At 40.0% G+C, this 22954-nt stretch overlaps 1 protein-coding gene across 2 annotated transcripts in view; it reads right to left on the bottom strand.

The window, feature by feature from the left end:
- rad18 (RAD18 E3 ubiquitin protein ligase) overlaps window positions 1–22695 on the bottom strand; it is a 46077-nt gene extending 23382 nt beyond the window's left edge. For both annotated transcript variants that reach the window (XM_061220543.1, XM_061220544.1), the window contains exons 1-9: window positions 22493–22695; window positions 21892–21970; window positions 21703–21764; window positions 21111–21181; window positions 12771–13369; window positions 12319–12418; window positions 9175–9359; window positions 3481–3551; window positions 3304–3364 (exon numbers count right to left, since the gene is read on the bottom strand). In XM_061220543.1, the coding sequence (XP_061076527.1) occupies window positions 3304–3364; window positions 3481–3551; window positions 9175–9359; window positions 12319–12418; window positions 12771–13369; window positions 21111–21181; window positions 21703–21764; window positions 21892–21970; window positions 22493–22561 (1297 nt within the window). In that variant the 5' untranslated portion in view covers window positions 22562–22695. The remainder of the gene's footprint in view (window positions 1–3303; window positions 3365–3480; window positions 3552–9174; window positions 9360–12318; window positions 12419–12770; window positions 13370–21110; window positions 21182–21702; window positions 21765–21891; window positions 21971–22492) is intronic.
- Between the last annotated feature and the right edge of the window lie 259 nt (window positions 22696–22954).

Here is a 22954-nt window from a genome sequence, read left to right as displayed (position 1 = left end):
ACTTTTATCTACACATTATGGCCCCGTCAATGATCAGGTCTACACCAAATGTATGGGATACATTTGCAAAAATATACACCTGCTTGGATGTTTCACTATCAATGCAGTATGTGAAAATAAACAACATATATACTGGCATATGCTACCAGTATTTACAAGTGGATTGCTTAAGGCAGTAATAGCTTTACTATTATCAAGTCCTCATTTCAAAAACAGGCCACAATTTTCATGCTAAAGCAATGGGATTTGGCCAAGATGGCATCTTAATTTCAGATATCGGCATTTTGCAATTTTGTACTGATCCCATTACTCCCTCACCCAAGCCCTAGCTTCCCAGGTTCAAAAAGATTGTTATTGTGGATTTTCTGGAATGTAGTGGATAGAAGCCTGCTTAAGGACATACCTACAAGCCTGGGATATGGCTGTACCTGGCTTGATAAAGAGATAGACAGATTTAATTTTTAGAAATTCTATTTTTTTTCTTTGTACCAATGTTGGGCATATACAAAGGTATGCTCACTGTCTTGCAGGTAAGGAAGAATCAAAGACAAAGACAAAAGGAAAGCTCCAGGGAGACGGGACACCAATTTAAAAAAATAATATAATGAAAAAAAACCTGAGACTGCATCACCTTAGCTGCAGATGCACCACATTCAGCAGCTTGTCTGAAGGGCAACAGAACTAATACACACAATTCTTATATTTTTAAAAACTAAAATGACAGAGGATCCTCTCCCCTAAGAAGTTTAGGTTGATGACCTGTTCAGAGTCTTCAAAAAAAACTTCATTCAAACATGGTGGTTGAATGTGACACTTGCCAGTTGTCTTTAGGCAACAATAAAACAAATGTGCATATTTGTATTATTATTCAGTCATTAAAATTTTTCTAAGCCTAAATTTCCCACAATAAAAGTTCACCCAAAGTGGTAATGAGAACTGTAAATTAGCTATGATTGACAGACCGTACCCCCACTTTCCACACGTTGTTGTTTGTTACCTCCATGATACACTCATCTTGGAAGACTGAATTTGCACAAGCTAATTAACTATATCAACTATCGATAGCTATGGTAAGGACGATTAATTTTTGCCAAGTTAATTTTTGCCTTGTCAAGTTAAGATAAAAGCACAACTACAACGTCCTTATGAAAGTAAACTAGCCAGCTAACGTTATCGATAATGTCACCTTTTGAAAGCAAACTAGCTAGCTAAGTAACAAGCTAAATTAATATAACCAGAAATAGTCCAATAGTCCTTAAAAGGCACTCTAATTTAAGTGAACCTAACATTAGTCAAATATTAGCATTGTCTTGTCTTGGAGGACAGCGGCGCAACCTATGGGTCACAAGTTATAGGGCAGGGATAGGGAGGTGGTTGTCCTCCTGAAGCACGAGGAAAATATTCTCAACCGGGTGAAAATAGGATGATACAGTTAAAAGAACAGACATGTTTAATACTTTTATCAAGTTTCTTCAATGCCCTCTTGTGAAAATTGCATATAAAAAATCTGGAAAGTGTGACAAACCACCATGTTACTCCTCTAAGTCTACCAGCCTTCCACAATTGCCTAGCATGGTTGTTCATCAGGGACTTGGACCCATTAAAAAACCATGATGTGAACAGGGAGAGCTCCCTCTCTCACACTCTCATTTGTCCTCATTCCTTCCCTCTCTCCATTCCTCCCATTCACAGCTCTGAGCAACAAGAGTGAGTCATCCTCCCATGGATGATTAATCAAAGCCGTAGAAGTCCTGCTATATATAGCCAAAAAGCAGTCCCTTTAAAGTTAACACATCCCAACACTCCTTTAACAAAGTTCCCATCCTACCTGTACCTGTTGATTACACAGTTCCTGCGTCAGTTCATTTATCTCTGGATAGAGGGCATATTAAGCACAACTGAATAGAAACGGTGAACATAATGGACCACTGAGCTCCTCGTGGTTGTGGTTTAGTAGCTTTGCAGAGTTCTACACCCAGATTTCACCGTTATATCACATCAGAAGGGGTTCAAGATATATGTAGCAGCAACAATGTAGCAAAAATACTGAGTGGTACATCGTTAACAGACAGAAAAAAGCACACACTACACAACAGATGTGTAGAATTAAAAGTCGGGTGTGGCCAGTCCAAATACTAATAACATTGGCTTAACCAAACATTTATCTATTTCTGAGAAGAAAATCGTAGCCTTGCCTCTTTGCTTGTGCTTCTTGCCAAGCTCTTTAAATTAGCAGCTCCCTTCAAGGGTGATGCATAATATAAATGAGTGTGTCTGTTAGGGGCGACATATCCAAATAAATGGAAACCTTTCCATTCAGGTTCTAATACCCATTAGCAGTGACTGAACAATACTCGCAATGGCTTTAGAAGCATTTTGTTCCTTTCACAGTCGTCCTCCAGACTCACAACATAGTCTGATCTATAAATACACGCAGCACTGAAAACTGCAGAAGTTGTAAAAAAAAAAAGAAAAAAAGAATGCAACCAGCAGAATGAACAGGAGCTCCTCTCTCTTCACAATCCTAGTTCACACTTGCAGAAACCATGACGTGCACACTGTGATGCTATTCATGGCAAGGTGACCCGGAGGCAGTGATTAGACTACAAGATCACCGTGCCAAGGTGACACTGCTACGCATCAAGATGTATTAGGCACAAGCCATTAATCTATCCCACACAAAGGTCTGACTCAGCACAGTGAGGACACAAATACAGTTCGCCTCAAAATACTTATTCATGAGTGCGACCATTTTGAAAGGGCTTACAGAAAAAACACAGAAGGATAAAGATTCCTTCAAACGTTGACAAGACAGTCCAGGTAGATTTATCTTTGTACTTATATGGCTGCAAGCTTCCGTATTTATTTCAGTCTGCTCCATTATTAATATTCTGCTCACTCTCCACGGAAAGGTCAAGCACACACAAAACACACACACACACCTCAAATTGCCTAAAGCAATTCTGAAAGTGCTGTTCTCGGTCTTCCTTCCCCCAGAAGTCCTGAGGGTATCACAAAGACATTTCTCAGTAATCTGAGCTTATCGCCGCAGATGTTCATGAATACAGCAGAACAGGGAGTTTAGTCGTTTGTTTACAGCTCCTGAAAGGGGCGTTATGAACTAGACGGTCTGCTGAACTGAAAAGTGACACATTTCTCCAGGACAGGAGGAGAGGCAGTGCTTGTAATGCAATCCAATATTCTTTTGACAAGCAGACACTAAGTGCTGTGTCCCTACTCTTACATCTGTGGCAGAATGTTGGAGTTGATCAGTAATGGTGTTCGGCAAGGACCATGACTTACGATAATTTAAATGCAATTTGTCAATTTCTTCTTCCGTTTGGTTCTTTGAAAACACCATCACCTGCAATCAAAAATGTAATCAAAATGAAGACCAAAAACATAAAAAATCAATTTGTGCAGCTTTTAAAGCGCAGTGAATCGGACATGTACAGTAGATCTTTAATGCACGGTACTTACACGTTTAGATTTACTTTGCAGCTGGGCTCTCATCTTTTCATTTACCTCCACTTCTTTTGCTATATCTTGGGCTGTTGACAAAAACAATGCAAAAAGTATAATTCCCACACAAAAATTAATGCATCTCAATGTTCAATATGTGTTCAGTTAAATACCCTGGTTGTCATTCCATGCAGTATATCACCATTGATTTTTCCAAAGGGACTGTCTGGTAAAAAAAAACAATGCAATAGAAAAATTCAAGACTTGTCTTTAGACAGACAAGTAATATTATTGTTCCTTCAAACATTCACAAGACAAACTACACTTACATTTACAAAAATGACCACCCAAGTCTGAATATTGGGACTTAACTTTTTAAAGAAGATGCAATGAGGATGAAAATGCGGGAATAATCTATGAATTAAGCAAACCCAGAATGTAGCAATAATTGTTTGCTTGCTGAAATGGAGAATTTCCCATTGAGATCCTTGGTTATATCTGGATACATTCATCTAATAATTAGTGGTAACTATCAAGTAATATACAATGTGACAGAAAAAGAAGCACAAAGATGCATCAAATTTTTTTTTACCTTTGACTCATTTAATTTAATAAACCTATAAACTGTCATTTTCAAGAACTGTGTATGCCACAGCCGGGCTAAACCATCTCAGCAAATTCCACACTGTGCTACTGCCTGGCTGACAGAACAGTATATCCTTGATACCTACGGGGGAAGCAATTAGCCACTGTTCTGCAGCAACAGAGGTTGTAAATACACCAGAAAGGTTAGGAAGAAAGGGAAAAAAAGAAAAAAAGCAGTAATTCTAACTTTCACACAAAGAACATTTCATCAATAATAGCAAGACCAAAATAGAAAGCATTTATAGATTGTTGTGCCAGAGAGTGAACAATAATTACTTATTTTGAAGACAAACAGAGGCCAGCTGCCAGTATGCCTTTATCCATCCATTTTGTTTTAGGCACTGCAATGTAACTGCCTTCCAATCAAAGTTGGAAATCTCTGCAGTATAGAACAGTGTAGGATTTCATTTTTTAAATCCTCAGGTTATGTAGTCAAATATAGTTTGCTCTCCCTACATAAACCAATCATAGGCAACAGGGGTTTAAGGACTTCCATAGATTCGACTCTTAACTACCAATCTTAAGCAGTAATCTCAGTTTAGAGCACTCCTGTCAGCACTGGGCTCTGGCTGTGGAGCTGGGTTTGAATTCCACAAAAGAAACTCCCAGTAGCACTGGCACCAAATCAATATACCTCATTTGCTGCTGGGTAAATACTTAAATGACCAAATATGCAAACTCATTATAAAGATTGGGTACACCTGTAAACACTGTGAACGGTAGTAACACAGTCAGTATCCACTTAGAAGACAAATATTCAGTAGAAATGCAAACAAAATCCAGTGGACCATTCAAGCTCTACCAATCCAGAAAATTGTAATTCCTTTCCACAGTCCTGATGAAGTGTTTTTCATGGCAATATTGTTTCAGCCTTACTGATAGGGGCCTCAAAAGTCATGTTATGTTTTGTTTTTTTTTGTTAACGAACACTGCTTGACAAGCCACGTCATGTCCCACACTGCATATTGATTTCCCTCCGATTTTGAGATGCATGAAAGAGAGATGGAGGAAAAACAAGCCACTCAAGATATTCCTTCTGAGAGGGAAATTTTACACAGTTCATATCAAAACGACTGATGCTGTTCCTCATCTCCCGGGATTAACAGCCCCTTGAGGGGAATAAAGTTATGTGGCTTTCTGAGGAGATATCAGAAGCACGAGGAAGTGCATGAGGCCATTCAAGGAAATGCAGCTGATTTGGACTCGAAACCCAACACCTGGCACCTCTCTCCCAAGGCTCTTTGGCTGCTGTGGCTTATGGGGGGGCAAGAGGGCAGCACACAATGTCAAAAAATACACAGAAAGGAAAATCCAAATGGCAGTCAGCCTCTTTTCTGTGGCACTGGGTATTCTCTGGGCATTAACAGTTGTGTCATACGGCCGAGCATCCAGGAGTGTGGAGCACTGGCCCAGCCAGCTGGAGGAAGCGTGGCTGGAGCAGGCCACTGACAGCCTTCTCCCTCCAACTTCGCAATGATCTAGAGCTCGAGGAAAATTTTCCCGCAAATATAATGTATTATCGTCTTCTGTCAAGAAAACTGCTAAATGTTTTTCCATTTAAAAGTATTATTCCTACGATTGGTAAACTTATTCCAAGAAGAAAATTGTGAAAAATTGCATTTCCATCTTTTTTTTTTTTTTTTTTTGGCTTTTTTGACAATTTCCAGTAACGCAAGGAAGGGAGTTACTTCTGAAAATAATTGGGTGAAAACTCTGAAGGAGTTCCTGGGACCCTTTCAAAGCATTTCAAAGTAATGTGACCTGATTGGAGCTCTGATTGATTCCAGTTCCTGGGGAATGCTACCTGAAACCATTCCTGCACAACTGTTATCTAGCAAATGGAGGTCTTCGATCCCGTCGAAATACAAGCACAAATAATAACACAACTAGCTTCTGAAAAGAGTCTGCACTGACCTTCACATGTGAAATTGGACCTTGATGATAAATTGGGTTCTGCGAAACAGTGAGAGGAATACTTCTGCAAAGTTTCATGAAAATGAAGAGTAACTTGAAGTGAATCAAACCTTTGACCTTTGACCCTGTACCCAAGAAAATGTGATCGGGTTCTGCTTGAGGTCCAGTGAGTGATGCAATTATGCCAAGTTTCATTAAAATCCAGGAAAATTAGATCACACTACATAAGATATACAGAACTATAGAAAAAAATCATAATGACAGAACCTTGGGCCCACAGAACAAAAGGCTCGATTTTCCTTTCATTTCATCAAAAAAACAAAAACATAAAAACACCTATACATTTTACCCAAAGGCATACATTTCAGCAAAAGGTATGTCCAACTATAGAGCAATTTAGGTGAATACTACTTAAAGCAGTCAAGTGTACAGAATACATACCAAAAGAGCAGGCTGTCAAATTAATATTAGTCACAAAAAATGTTTTAGGTGAAATGTTTGCATTTGACAGAAGCCTCAAAAAACAGGAAATTAAACTGATCAGTCCTAATGTTAGCATCAACCGGCTCTCCATCAAGGTGTATCAGCACAGATCTTTTAAAACTGTGACAGCCCTTGCAAACCACCAGGAAGTGCTAGATGGAATAACCCAGAGCAAAATACATGACTTTTGGTTTGTTGATATTTGTTCCAAAAACCAAACAGTACCATCAATGACACTGATGAGCTTCTACTTTAGAGACAGGTTTCCATGCTTTAAAAGTCACTGAGAAACACATTTTAAAGGAATATGTTTGCAAAAACGCCACTTGAAAATAAGATAGTGATTTCATTCATACGTATATGAATTAGTCATACATTCATACATATACTTTATGAGAACCCTTGAAAAACCCATGAAGAACCTTTGCACAAGTCTGGAGGGCTTATTGCAGAGGAGTAATATTTCTCAAACGGCAGCTGGCATATACACAACTGACAGCAGGAGAGTCTACTTGCAAATCCAGAGCAGCTGTGTACTTAGGATCATTTTCAGTAAAAGCAGAAATAGCAGTGACCTACCTTTAATTAGTATCATACATGTATGCATTTGTTAGTTACAATCTTTAGTTTGTACAGCACAAATCAGTATGTAAAGACCCTTGGAGCCTTCATATGGCATATTTCAAGGACTGAGGCAAGTATGCACTCCAGTTAGAGGACACTCCTACTGTAATTTATACAAGATAGAAATATACACTCACTGAGCACTTTATTAGGAACAGTATTCATGTGATTATCAGCCAAACATGTGGCAGGAGTACAATGCATAAAATCATGCAGATACAGGTCAGGAGCTTCAGTTAATATTCACGTCAACCATCAGAATGGGAAGAAATTAGATCTCAGTGATTTTGACCATGGCATGATTGTTGGTCAACGGAGAATGGGCAGACTGATTTGAGCTGATAGAAAGGCCATGGTAAGGCACATAACCATTCTGTACAACTAGTATCTCAGAATGCACAACACGTTGAACCCTAATGCAGACGGGCTACAACAGCAGAAGACCACATCGGGTTCCACTTATGTCAGCCAAGAACAGAAAGCTGAGGCTGCAGTGGGCACAGGCTCACCAAAACAGGACAGTTGAAGACTGGAAAAACATAGCGTTGTCTGATGAATCATATGTCCATGTATCCATGGACCCAACCTGCCTTGTGTAAACAGTCCAGGCTTCTGGTGGTGGTGTAATGGTGTGGGGAATGATTTCTTGGCACATTTTGGGCACATTTTGGGCCCATTAATACCAGTCAATCATCGCCACAGGCTATTTGAGTATTGTTGTTGACCATGTGCATCCCTTCATGGCCCATCCTCTAATGGCTACTTCCATCATGATAATGCACCATGTCACAAAGCAAAAAAAGTCGCAAACTGGTTTCAAGTTCTTCAGTGCTCTTCAAAGGAATTTCAAAGGAATGTTTTCAACATCTTGTGGAATCCATGCCACAGATATCTGCTTTGAGAGCACTAGTACAGTGTTCTTAATAAAGTGCTTAGTGAGTGTATATTTTGGTTTCATTATTCAAACTGCTCAATATTTTCGAATCACTATTCTTATGAACAGTTTATTGGTCAATCTATTGTCCATTTGGTGAATTCAAAAATATCAAAAACGGTTTCCAGAGGGCTAAAAACATTGGTACCAAGATCGAAACTAAATACCAAGTAATGCAAAAACCCTTATCAGTGCACCAAAGTTCACTTGTAAATGAATGTTCACTTTGTTGCTGGCACCAGTTATAACTATTCAACTTCATATTATACTGCGCCAGACAGTAAATTACATTCTGCATGTTTATTTCATACCTCAGACTTTGCTATCCAGCTGCAGTATTTGAGGAATCTTCAACATATTCCAACAGTATGCCCATTCTAATATTTGCATTTATAAATTCAACAGCAAATCACACGAGGCTGAGCTAGGGTGAACTGGCCTAAAAAGGATTGGAAGTTTTGTGATGGGGAATGATGTTTCATGAACATCGAGCAGGGCTATAGTGTGCTACAAATCACTGACATTCTTGACATCGCACAACTTCTATAATTTGTTCAAAGGGTTACATTACAACCCTTAAATGACCATTATGGCCATTTTGCGGTACATGAAGACTCAAATAACCATCTGGAATATCTGAAATCTGGAAAGTTTGAATAATACGAGTATCACAGGACCATATTTTAAAGACGTTAAAGTTTCCACAAATAATCTTGGAATACTTTCTCCTTCAATCTTTGTGATAAAAATGGATGGAGTTCATAGAATATTTCTCAGGAGTCTCTTAAAAATGTATTTTGCTCAGGTTGGCTCCAGTCCATCTAACCATCCTTGATGTGACAGATGCTCACTGGGAGCGCAAAAATATGAACCGTGTATAAAACCAATGAAAATACAATCCATCAGGAAAACCATGTACTCTACTACATGGCAAGTATGATTTCATATTAGATTCTCAGAAGTTATAAAATCTGACAAAAAACTTGGAAAACTTCACAAAAGTAGTTTTTGTACTTTTAGACGAGAGAAATGCAACATCCCTAAAAAGAAAAAAAAGATAGTTGAACCGCTCTAACCTGGTTTTTGAACACAAGTATAAAGGGCCTTCAAACCTGATTTGGGGCTGAAGGAGTCGCATTCAGCATTGTACATGAGCACATATTCCTGGTGCCTCCTGACCAGCTGGTCTCGGGAACCCTGGGTGGGTAGGCTGAGATCCCGCAGTTTCTTCCTAAGATCCTGAATGGTCAGTAGATTGTACACCAGCTTGGCAAGTGGCTTCCTCTTTTTAGTCGAGCTGAAATAAAAATAAATAAAAATGGAAAAAAAAAAAAGAACAGGGAAGGGAACAGGAGAAGTTTGAGGATTTGACATGCTTTCAACTGTTGCCTCACATCTTACTGCATTTCTGTTGACATTACTCTTCACTTTCACATGTGCTGTTCACATTCGGTCTGAGAATAATCTGAATCACGAATATTATTCATTATTATTATCCTTACCACCATAAGGCTTAAAGCCTTTATTGCTACTCTTATATATGAGCTGAAAACAAGACACAGGAGCAGAAAAATAACAGAAGAACAGAAGTCATGGTTAGTAGTCTTCATCACAATAGTAGAAGTCACAATTGGTATTAATTTCTAGTCACTCATAATTTCAATTGAGTATATGAGCAGACACTGTCCAGAAGGAAGGAGCAAGAGGAGGCTTGCAGGAGTGTTTCCTTCCGAACATCACACCCCTTCCCGTAACAATGCACTTAACTACACAGGGCAGACAGCCAAGCTACTCCAGACATCCAGCGCTCAGACACAGGTCAGCAGCCTGAACCAGAGAAGGAAACCATCAAGCTCAGCCCAGGAACGATAAAGATGCACAACCGATTATTTAACTCCGGGCCGGTATGCACAGACACGGACCGTTTCTGACTCAACCGTTCAACAGCCAGGGCTAAAGGTCGCCCCCAATAAAGCGCGTAAGGCACGAATGCACGCCTCCGCTGATCTACCAGTAAAGACACGTAATTTGCCAGTTTCTCTTTGGTCTGCCACCATGCTGAATTCAAAATCAGGATGAAAAACGATCAACATTTTCCACAGAGCAGGCAGAAATCAGCAGACCAATGTTCCCCAGCACCCTATATTAGGCACACGCTGTTTTTTTCTTCTCTGAGGCTGACCCTCCCTTGAGCATTTGCAACGATTAACAGATCAAAGAAGTCAAGCAAAGAAAGAACAACATTACAATCAAAGTTGTTTTTTTTTCCCAACCCAATCTGCAAACAGTGTTCTTTGCTCGAGGCACAGTGCTGTACGAGGCTGAGGGACAGGAAAGAAAGCATGAACTAATTCTGACACATTCTGTCCTTCCAGGTCCACAAATCAAACCACTCCACAATACCATAAAATGAGCAGCAGGAGAAAAATCTGAGCGCATTCATCCTCTATGCATCAGACAGGTTAAAACTCTGCCAGCTGAAATGAACAGGAGCATTATACAGAGACAAAGCAGTCCATTCATACTGGCAGCAGCAGAAAAAGACAAAAAGTGTGCCTCTAGCCACAAGCACTGCAAAAAGACACTTCATGTCAAAGGTCAGCGCAAGACTTGTGTCCTCAAATGCACATGCTTGATTTTTCTAATTGCAGAATTTACTTGAACTAATAAGAGCTTATATAAACAGCAAAGACATTGAACAAATAAATCCAAAAGATAATTATGTTCTGAATTCCTGAATTTGTGTGATATAAAACGGACACAGTCTGACAATAAACAGTCGTGCCTGCACAGAAGAGTTAAACCCCCCCCACCCCCACCCCCCCCCCCCCCACACACACACACACACACACACACACACAGCAACATTTACAGAGGATGTGGTCAAAAAAGGGCCAAACTTATCTTATTACACAACTCAAGACTGGGATTTCAGTGGGCTGGCTCATAATTTTAAAGGCTGAAACCCTAGGGGGAAAAAAGTCCTCTGAACCACAGAAGTCATTATTTACTGGAATATGCACAACACTTCAGTTTGATTTCATATTTCTCCAAGATTAACTCAGTTTCATTTAGAAATAAGACGCCTTTATAAATCAGAACTTATGACCAGCAACTACAGTAAGTTCCTTACGCACAAGGACCACACACATGCAAAGCCACAGTAAAAGAGTTTTGAGCTAAGGCTCCAATATTGAATGCACGTCATGATAAATAAGAAGCTGGTTGCACAATAATTAGGATGAATCCTGTATTTGCCCATCTGACTGGAATTTGTAGTGAATCATTTTCAGAAAAGAAATCCTCAGGGAAAGCTTTAATCGCATATACAAAAAAACACATCAATCATCCTCACAAGACTGAGTTACAGAAGTTGAAACACTGTCAATCATGATCCCAGCAGAATTGCTGGATGTCTCTGCACAGGGAGAAATGCTCAGTTGCACTTGAAAAATGAAGGTGCGCAAAGCTGGCTTGCTCCTACAGTTCCACTAGTCCTCAACATCAGCCCAGAGTGAAATGGTACACTGTCACTGCTTCATCATAGGCAAGAACTGCAGGTTCTTTCAGGGACAGGGTCCACAACTGGCTGAAACCAGATCAAGGCAGAATGGTTTTCTTCTAAGACATATACAGTTGAGCTGTAAATAGTCTATTTAATTTGTGTCACTAAATTACTACTAGGCTTCCTATTAGCAGTTGGAGAAATTGATGAGTTCTGCTTTAATGGCCTGCCAGCCATGGACAATAGAGGGAGAAACTTCTAGAAACCCTTTCTTGTGTTTAAACATTCTCCCCTTTCATTACATTCAGAATACAGAAAGTACCTATGAGCAGGCTACAGACAAAAGGTACTGGACAAAAATAGGTGCTCGAATTGTAGGCTTTAAGTTGGACTAGTACTATGAGGAGGACAATTTCTGTAAATCTGTACATTGTAGCAGCAATTTCTCCCGTATCATAATGAGCCGCAGGCCTCTGCCAAAAGGCCAGGAATGTTTACTCTTGCCACAGCTCAGGAAGTTGTGCCTTTTCAAGCCTTTGCACAAAGAGAATAATATTGTCCGGACTACAGCTTCATTCCCATTGGGAACTGTATTTGGACTCTCAAACATCTATGGGTAGGACTGCTCAGGAAACAGCTGGGAAGCAAGTGTCACCAAGGCACAGCCTTTCTTTTGATGCATCTGACCGGTGAGTCCTAAAATACCTGCAAAGATGAGTAAAAAAGGAAAAAAAAAACACTCCTGCCATACCTCCGCAAGCTCTCCTTTTTCTCATCTCTGATCAGACAGTTGTCCAGGTGCCCGTTTATCTGGTGCTCTGGGATGCCTACCAAGCAAACCGGACACTCCACTGCAACACAAACACACACACACTTCCAGTCAATCCCACTGGGACATATTCAAATCTGCACCTCAAAATAAACACATAAATAAATACAATAAGGGAAATTCTATAGTTGTCTATAAATTGTTTCTATGTTAATAACAGCCTGCTATCTGCAGCTAGCAAAACTGCAATACTACTAAGTGTCTTTATTTTTTAAAAATCTCAGATACCTTCTTAAATAGACTGCAGCCGAGATAAATAATAAATGTGCAAACATGCACTAATAGCAAGGACTCCAAGAATAACTGAAGAACCAGCTTAATTGTGAGCTATATTAGTTTTTGGGTTTTTTTCTAGCTGAAAAAACAGAAGTCACCTTTCACAACAGCTTTCATACTCTGGGAGGTGGAAGGAGACTCAGAACTGCAGGTCACACCGGGTGATGACTCCATTGCAGGTTCCTCTACCATTTCCTTTTTCACAATCCTAGTCACCTGCTTAGGGACCGCCACTCTCTCCTCCTTTACAGTCCTAGTCACGGGCTCTGGCACTGTCCTAGTCTGTTGTGCAGGGACCTCAACCATCTCCTCCTTAACAGACATGGTGTGTTCAGTAGGGACCTCAACTTTCTCCTGCTTCACAGTCCTCTTCACCCTTTCTCCCTTCAGCGTCCTTGCCATTTGTGGAGGTAACTGCACCAGCTCCACTTTCACAGCGCGAATCATCTCCAAAGGGTTCGGTCTCAAGGTCTTATTGTTACATGGAGGCTGTCGTCTGGTCCTTTTTGCAAGGGACGGTGATGAGGAAGAGGAGGAGAAGGATGAGGAAGGGGAATTCCCCTTTTGGAGAAAATGTTTCATAATGGTACTCTCTACCATTGGCCGACTTGCATTCGATGCTTTCCTTTTGGCATTTGGGCGAAGGGCTTTCGGGGAAACAGTGGGAGGGTACAAGTTTGTCTGTAGCAATTGCTGCCTAGAATAAACAGGCAAAAAGAAAGTGAAACATAAAACAACTGGAGCACGGCAAACCTGAAATACCCAACAACAATATTACAAGTACCATTCTTCTGTGTGTGCGGATTTGTAACTTCCTCTAAATTACAAATCCTTGCACTGTTGGAACTGGAATAACACCAGAGGTCCTTCTGAGAGCTCAGCGAGACGCTGACTGCAATCAGAGCTGCCTCAAATAAACAGTTCTGGTTCAATCAAGGAGAGAGGGAGAGAGGGAGGCTATCCATATTCCCCACCACAGAAACCGAGAGTAAACAAATAAAGACTGGTAGCTCTACAGCCATTACTGAGGCATAAAATGGACTTAATGAGGTGTGCTATGTTGTACTTTCCATAACAAAATGCTTTGGTTTTGCCTGCACTTTAGGGCAAATGCACACACATGGTCACTAATTTATAAAATGCATGCACTCAACAAAAAGAGATGCTGGGCTACTGTGTGGCTCATCCTGTTACAGTGTGTGGACAGGTGTCCCATAAGCCATAAGGTGTAAATTGTCCCAAATTATTATTATTATTATTTTATTTTTTTACCTTGCACAAAAATGCCAAAATGCTACTGAGGAAGTAGCCATATGTATTAAGTAAGGAAGGAAGTATAATCCAGTACACCTACTGTACAGTGAGGTAGGCAAAGTATTTAGACGGTGATATTTCTGTGAATTTCTGTTCTTTTGGCTCTGTACTCCAGCACATTGGATTTGAAATTAAACTATGAATATGAGGTTAATGCGCAGAGTGTCACCTTTAATTTAAGGGTTTTAACCTCTATCTGATCAGCATTAGAATGACATCCCTTTTAATACATAGGTCCCCCATTTTAGAGGAACAAATGTAATTGGACAGTTTGCTTCTTAGCTGTTTCGGATTAGTCAGGTGTATTCAATAATTTATTCAGTGCAGGTAAAAGAAAGCTTACAGTATGTAGTCCAGATTCTAGGATTTTGATTGCCTGGTGTCTGCTATTGGCATTTGTCAACATGAGAACCAGAGTTTTTCCAAAGTCAAGGAAGCCATTATGAGGTTGATAAATATGGGGAAAAACAGACATAAGCCAAGCAAGAGGATTATAGAAACAAACTGTTTAGAACATCATTCAGAAGAAAGAGAGCACTTGTGTATGTTTGGGATCATTGCCTTTCAGTGGGATGAAACACCATCCAATGAATTAGGAGGTATTTGAACTTGAGCAGATGCAATGCTTCTGTGCTCAATTCATTCTGAATTAATTCCTCTTGCCATCACTCTGTTTCAAGTTCATATTGGTCTCACCTACCCAGAATACCTTTTTCCAGAACTCTGCAGGCTCATTTAGGTAAACTGTAACCTGCAATAACCGGTATGCCTGTTTTTGCAGCTGACTAGTTCTTTGCATCTTGCAGTGTATCCCGCAGTGTAGTGTTTCTGGTTGTAAAATCTTCAGCAGTAGTCACTGACACATCCACATCTGCCTGCTGAAGGGTGTTTCTGATCTGACAGGTGTTTTGGAGTTTTTCTTCAATATGGTAAGAATTCTTCAGCCATTTACTGTTGAGATCTTCATTGACCTACCAGCCCCTTTGCAATTAGTGAGCAGATTTAATGATGTTCCAAAAAGATTATTCAGGTAAACACATTGTTTGGCCTATTTTTTTGACTGTTGACAGTTTTTTTCTTATTTCGCAGCCCCATAATGGCTTCTTTGACTGTTACAATTTTGGTCCTCATGTTAACAAAATGCCAATAACAGACTTCAAAGGCCAACAAAAGCCTAGAATCAAGACTTGATACAGAAAGCTCTCTTATACCTGCACTAAGGTAATGATTGTGACATGTCTAGCGATTAGACATGTCTAATCAGATACAGCGGAGAAGCAAACTGTCCTATTACTTTTGGTCCCCTAAAATGGTGGTGGTGGCGGGGGGGGGGGGGGGGGGCAGTGTATGAAAATGGATGCAATTCCTTCATGGATCATCTGATATCGATATACATACCCTCAAATTAAATGTGGCAGTCAGCATTTTAACCTCATATTCATTGTTTAATTCAAAATCCAATGTGTTGGACTACAGAGCCAAAAAATCCGACATTGTACCACCATCCAAATACTTATGTACTTCCCTGTAAACTGCCTCACTCAATCCCTGCCATAAATACAGTGCATCCGGAAAGTATTCACAGCGCTTCACTTTTCCCACATTTTGTTATGTTACAGCCTTATTCCAAAATGGAATAAATTCATTTTTTTCCTCAAAATTCTACACACAACACCCCATAATTGACAACATGAAAGACGTTTTTTGAAATTTTTGCAAATTTATTAAAAATAAAAAACTAAGAAATCACATGTACATAAGTATTCACAGCCTTTGCTCAATACTTTGTTGATGCACCTTTGGTGGCTTCCGTGGCTTCCGTCTGGCCACTCTACCATACAGGGCTGATTAGTGGATTGCTCCAGAGATGGTTGTCCTTCTGGAAGGTTCTCCTCTCTCCACAGAGGAACGGTGGAGCTCTGACAGAGTGACTATCGGGTTCTTGGTCACCTCCCTGACTAAGGCCCTTCTCCTCCGATTGCTCAGTTTAGACAGGCGGCCAGCTCTAGGAAGAGTCCTGGTGGTTCCGAACTTCTTCCATTTACGGATGATGGAGGCCACTGTGCTCATTGGGACCTTCAAAGCAGCAGGAATGTTTCTGTACCCATCCCCAGATTTGTGCCTCGAGACAATCCTGTCTCGGAGGTCTACAGACAATTCCTTTGACTTCATGTTTGGTTTGTGCTCCGACATGCACTGTCAACTGTGGGACCTTATATAGACAGGTGTGTGCCTTTCCAAATCATGTCCAATCAACTGAATTTACCACAGGTGGACTCCAATTAAGCTGTAGAAACATCTCAAGGTTGATCAGTGGAAACAGGATGCACCTGAGCTCAATTTTGAGCTTCATGGCAAAGGCTGTGAATACTTATGTACATGCGATTTCTTTGTTTTTTATTTTTAATAAATTTGCTAATATTTCCAAAAAACTTCATGTTGTTATTATGGGGTGTTGTGTGTACAATTCTGAGGAAAAACGCATGCATGCACACCAGGGTTTTTCCTGGCTCAGGGATTTTTAGTTCATGACCAGTAATGATCAGGTGATGATGGTACAAACTCTTTCTAAAAAAATTGGTTATACTACAGGCCATATCAGTTTTTAAAAAAACATTAAACTCTTTAATTGCAAAAGAAAATGAGATTTAAGCTACCTGTCAAATTGCAGCGAACTCCGTGCCTTTCTTGGTGCGCCTCAGTTTCTACGATCTACAACACTATCTGTCAGGTTTTATTCTCTATGAATTTGAAAGAGTGGACAATATGAAATGTGGAAAAGTCATTTAGGAGACGGACATTCATCAGCCTCCCATGCAGGTTATGGAGGAAATGCTCAAAAGCAGTGTGCCAGCACACACACACCACTATCTTATCCAGCAGCCAGATCCTCAGGGACAATGGGAATATGATGACAAGAGTCAGCCCCCCTTAAACATACACAGCGAAGGATAAACATGCACATTACTCAACAGACACAATTAGAAAGCCTTTCATCTCGGGGGCAGAGGAAACTGGCCATTCACAGCACACATACTGGACACGTCCATTTGTTTTCAATCTCATGGCTGGAAGCGGAAGTCGTGTATAAATAAGCAGATCAAAATGAACGAAAAAACAGGCCTCATATTCATCAAAGTAAACAGCGTGAAACAAATCACCCCTTTATGTACAGTACAGTTCACAAGTTCAAACGTCTGCTTGTCAAACTTCAGGGGCTTTATGTAAATGCTAATGCTGCCATTGCAAGGAACAGTTAAGCAAGAGGAATCGCATCTGGGGATCCGTCCACATCCAGTTCACTTAGCGGCTCCTTGGCTTTCTCAGGATCGGACTGATATGAAGGGAAAAATACAACTGATAAAATATCTCGCCACCCCAATCTCAGGATGTCAAAATTGTATATTACGCCCTCCAGAGGTCTAACGCTGGCATGCTGAGTTTTTTTGGTGGGGTGGTTTGAAATTCCCAAATGACTATTTATCGGCTTAAGAATGACATCAGTGTCCTTATTCACTTGAAAGTTACATCACTGTGATTAATCCAACTGCGATTAATCACTTGAATGACAGAAATGTTTTTCCAGCCTGTCATAAGTCCCTAATAAATCATACCACTGGAACTTTGTGCAAATGTTATTTTTGGTGCCAATGCACAAGGAAAACACATTATTAGAGATATTTGTTCGCTCACTACATTTCCTGCTGCCATTATATCAATTATTATTCTTACGAATTACAAAAGCTGACAGGATAAAGAAAGCATTGTATCCTCTCTGCCACTGAAAAATCAGCTGCAGATCAGTATCATTCTTGAAGAACAAATTTCATGCTCTCTGCTGCCCCAGTTAACAAAACTACAATTCCCACTATCCGTCAAGATCTCATATGTATTTGTACAACAACATCCCCGTCACATACTAAAGTAACAGTGCAGATCTTTTATCAGGCTTCCCATAATATCTTAAAGAGAAATTCCACCGCGAAAGAACATTAAGCTCATTTAACAGATCAACTGATTACAGTAAGTCTCTCTTAGCGTCTGGTCAAAACAATCTGTGCCAGGGGGAAATCTGGCAGAAGTATGCACCATAATGATGTACACCAATGGCTGGCATATACTATAGACAGCAATGATAATTATAGAACACAATAACAATCACTGCCCCAATTGGTTTTCTCTTTAATTATACCAGATCTGCCGCAGTCATCTGTGGCGTGTTCGTAAGACCATAACTCATCTTTGCCGGCTTTATCTCTGCCGATTTGGCGGAGGGCTCAATTTAATCAGGACAGCTACTTTTTTTTAGTTTTTTTTTTTTTTAGAAAAAGACTAAAATAAAATTAAAATAAACAACAGGGGTGTCATTTCCCTTTAACATTACTCATTAAGAAACAAAAAGCAAAAGTGCCCCCTGATCAGCACTCAGAGATGATTTAGAAACATGGGCCCTGACCTGGCTTTGGCCCGGCTTCTCCTTGGAAGGAGTGATTTAAATGCCCTGGACAATCTGAACTCCCATGGCATCTCAGACTAATTTCCTAGTAGATTTACCATCCAGCCTTTCAGAGCCGGAGATGACCCAAATGACTTATTGTTGGGAAAGCTAACATATACATTGCATTAGATCTGTAATCCTTGAATCAGGGATACCCTGTCTCCAGTCCTACACAAAGGGGAAAAGGACAGGAGGCACTGCACACTGGGCAGAAATTCTTAGTAGCTATCTGCCCAGTTCAGCAGGAAAAGACGGCATTTGCAGGTCACGCAGTCACATATTCACATGGTATGGGTGTCCTTTGGCTGCACTGACAACAGCAGCGCATCATCAGAACTAATGTGCAGGAAATTAAACCAGAAGGCAACAAAAGCTGCCCTAGCCCAGTCTCTGAATGTCCTTCATCTACGATACAATGCAACCTGTCTCTACAATACTGAACCTGAGCAGATACAATGCAGCAAGCCATCCAAACTGCCACAAAGTATACAATTCATTATTTTAATCACAGACCAGAATACTACCTGAAATTCGGGAAAAGACTCACAGGGCAATAACTGAACAAATATTGTGTTTAAAAAAACATTAACAAGAGTAACATGTTCTAGCCTGTTATTGACTTGGGCCAGGAATACTGCTTAACTATACAATCAGTATAGTAGGCAAGACCACCAGCGATTCAAAATTAATTCGGCAAAGTAAAAACAATTATTTCTCAAGGTTGAGAATTTCCTCCGAGCCTTACCTTTAATGATAAATAAGGAGGAGACTAATTTTCACCAAGCTGAAATCCCAATTTTATTGCTCGAGGAAATCCACATCTTAGAAGTGTGAGAGGTTAAGTTTAAAAGGGTTCAAGCATTTGGTCACCAGAGGGCAAACAAAAATGGTAATAACATTGTCCTGAAAAACATAATGATCCTCTTCACTTTTAATCTTTAACATTAGTTTTAGCTTCCTGGAGGACCAGTGTAGTTCCAATCCCTGGAAAAATTATCTTCACATACAATGATGTGCTGTATTTAGAAAACATCTCCAGCCTTTCCCAGTGTTACAGGTTTTAAGAGCACAAACCTGGCTCAATTTTTTAATTTACCATCTACACTCACTGAGCACTTTATTAGGAACAATACTAATACTGGGGCCTCACTTTGCCCTGAAAACAGCCTCAATTCTTTGTGGCATGGATTTCACGAGACTTTGAAAACATTCCTTTGAGATTCTGTTCTATGTTGGCGTGATTGCATCACGCAATTTCTGCAGATTTGTCAGCGGCACATTCATGCTGTGAATCTCACGTTCTACCACATCCCAAAGGTGTTCTATTAGAAGCAGATCTGGTGACTGGGAAGGCCACTGAAGAACATTGAACTCATTTGTCATGTTCATGAAACCAGTTTGAGACTACGGACTTCTTTTGCTTTGTGACATGGTGCATTATCATGCTGGAAGTAATAGAGGATGGGTACATTGTGGCTATGAAGGGATGCACATGGTCAACAAATATACTCAAACAGGCTGTGGCATTCAAGCGATGATTGATTAGTATTAACAGGCTCAAAGTGTGCCAAGAAAACATTCCCCACACCATTACACCACCGCCAACAGCCTGGACTGTGGGCACAAGGCTGGTTGGGTGCATGGATTCATGCTGAAGGCGCCAAATTCTGACCCTACCATCTGTATGCCTCAGCAGAAACCGAGATTCATCAAACCAGGCCACGGTTTGATGAATCTCAAGGTTCAACGTGTTGTGCATTCTGAGATGTGCTCACCACAACCGTACAGAAGGGTTATGTGAGTTACCTTAGCCTTTCTGTCAACTTGAATCAGCCTGACCACTCACTGGTTTTTTTTTTTTTTTTTTTTTTGCATTCATTCTAGACTGCTGTCCATGAACATCCCAGGAGATCAGCAGTTACAGAAATACTCAAAGCATACCATCTGGAACCAACAGTCATGCCACGGTCCAAATCACAGAGATCACATTTTTTCCCCCATTCTGATGGTTTATGTGAACATTAACTGAAGCTTCTGACCCGTATCTGCATGATTTTATGCACTGCAGACACATGATTGGCTGTTCGGAACAGATAGCTCAGTGAGTGTATTTTTTTTCTCCCTTCAACCAGACAAACCTTGCTTATGGTGACACACAACCATTGGGTCAACATAAATTAATCTTCAGAAAGACAAGGATTAATTACTTGTATTTATACCACACCTAATAAAATAAACCTGTATAGTAACTGATCCCACCCCACTAACTTGAATTAATCTTATGGCTTTAAAAAAGTGTTTACTTTAGTGGTTACCTCGTCATTGACATTTTACCATGTATATCTATTGGTAGACTGAAATGTTTACTAGATTAACCAAGCAGAAAAATCTGCTAAATGAATGTGCACAGCATAGCATTCAGCCAGACAACCTACAGTAAGTACACACACAGTAAAGCCGTATGAATGCCTGATTTTCCAACACATTCAACCACATTTTTCCAGTGTTAACATTTTGACACAGATAGCTACCACCTGGGATTCCTTTCAAACATACAAGATATTTTTGTTGTGGTTATATTTTTCTTTGATCTAAAATCAGGATGTAGGTTTGCGTCATACTATACCTTGCTTCCTGAAAGCTCATGACCAGATCATCCAGGATCCTATTGTTTCTGAGATCCAGTTCTGTCATTGGCTGAAATAACACAGAAGCCCCCAGTGAGATGTGTGCCACAATGTCTGTTGTTCCAGCTGAAGCTTCCACCATTATGAATCTATTACAAAGTGTAAAATAGCTGTCCCAGTCAAAGAAAAGCTGTCCCTCGTGGTTCACAGGCAATTCTAATTTAAAACATTCTCTTTGAGAAAACCAAACGAAAAAATAGAAATATTGGAAATAAGGTTGACAACAAATGGATAACAGATGTCAAAAAATAAAATATTAACACAAAAAAAATCAAGAGAAACTGATGCAAGACAAATCAACTGTCATTAGGACTATTAAGGAACATTCTAGCATATAGCTTCACATTTATTCTGTTTATCCTGTGCTGCTTCATGGCCTTGAATATGACTTAGCACAGACAAAATGCATAATTATACTATAAACTCAAAAGAATATCTAAATGTATGCTTTGAGTCTGCTTCATAAGTCTATCATCGTACAAAGGCCACAAAATAAAAGAAGGCGTGCAAAAAAATGTACAATGTACTTACTAGATTACACACTGGACACTGCAGCTTACATGAGAGAAACTTCCTTATGCATAAGGAACAAACTGTAAACACAAAAATACAAATGATTCCGAAGCATTGAAATTATTAGAACAGGGGCAATTCCAATTACTCATTAAGTTTATGCAACATAAGGAAATTAAGAATTTTAATGAAATAATATCTACTTACAGTTATGAGAGCATTTAGTCATCATAGAAATGTTGAGGTAGTCAAAGCATATGGGACATCGTAGTAGAGCTTCTACGTTCTACACAGGAAGGAATAGTCCTACAGTAAGCTGGCAACGTCAACTAGATAGGTAGCAAACCAGCGGTTTATAACGCTAGCTAAGTTAGACAATTTTTACGCATACTGGCTAACTTAGCTAGCTATCTGTTCATTCAATTAACAAAGTTGTCGAGTTATCTTGTAAGTAAGATTAGCCATTTTGCAGTCACACAGTTAACGTTAGATATAATGTTACATAAATGCAAAATACTATTATACTTAACGTTACAAATAGCTCAGCTAACTTTCGCTAACCAATTTCATATTACACCGTTACCAGTGAACTACGGGGACAGTTGTTTTAAATTAGCTGGAAGTTACCAAACGCTACGAAATGTGCTAGCAGGCTAAATACAGCAAACTTAGCTAGCTAGTAAAAGTAAAAATAAGCCTGCTATCACTTCAAGTGGCTGTATTGCTTGGTTGAAAAGCTAGTATTTGCAAGCATGCACCGGCATTTAGCTCACGCTAGTTACCCAAACTAGGTAAAGCTTGCACTTACTTTAAGGCACATAAGATGTGGTGGAAACTCTGGTTCCGTTAACACTGACATTTTAGAACGGCTTGTCATATTTTATGCAACACTACTTTCGTTTGAATATTTTAGCAAACCCAAGCTGGCTATTGTTGCTCACTTCAGTTCCTGTAGCTTTGTTTTAATCGAAACCGCGCATAGTCACAAAATGTGCGAAACTTCCGCTTGCGCAGTGGGCCGGTTCCTGTCTCAGCACTCAGGGGTGCGTTCCAATACTAAGAAAATGCATTCTCCTCCACTACCCCCTAAATTTGAGAAGGAGACGAGAGGAGAAAAGGGGTATACCGTAAATCCTCAAATTGTGTCCGGGGTTTTTTATTTACTTAGGCTGCACAAACCACAGGCCTTTATTTGGGGCAGGCTTGTATTCGAGGCAGGCCTTTATTTCTTATTGGCTTCTGTTGTAGAATTTTATTCTTAGAAATAAAG

This window comes from Conger conger, chromosome 14 (assembly GCF_963514075.1).
Source record: "Conger conger chromosome 14, fConCon1.1, whole genome shotgun sequence".
In the NCBI taxonomy this organism is placed as follows: Eukaryota; Metazoa; Chordata; class Actinopteri; order Anguilliformes; family Congridae; genus Conger; species Conger conger.
The sequence above is the reverse complement of the archived record's forward strand: the minus strand, read 5'-3'. Positions and strand labels throughout refer to the sequence as shown.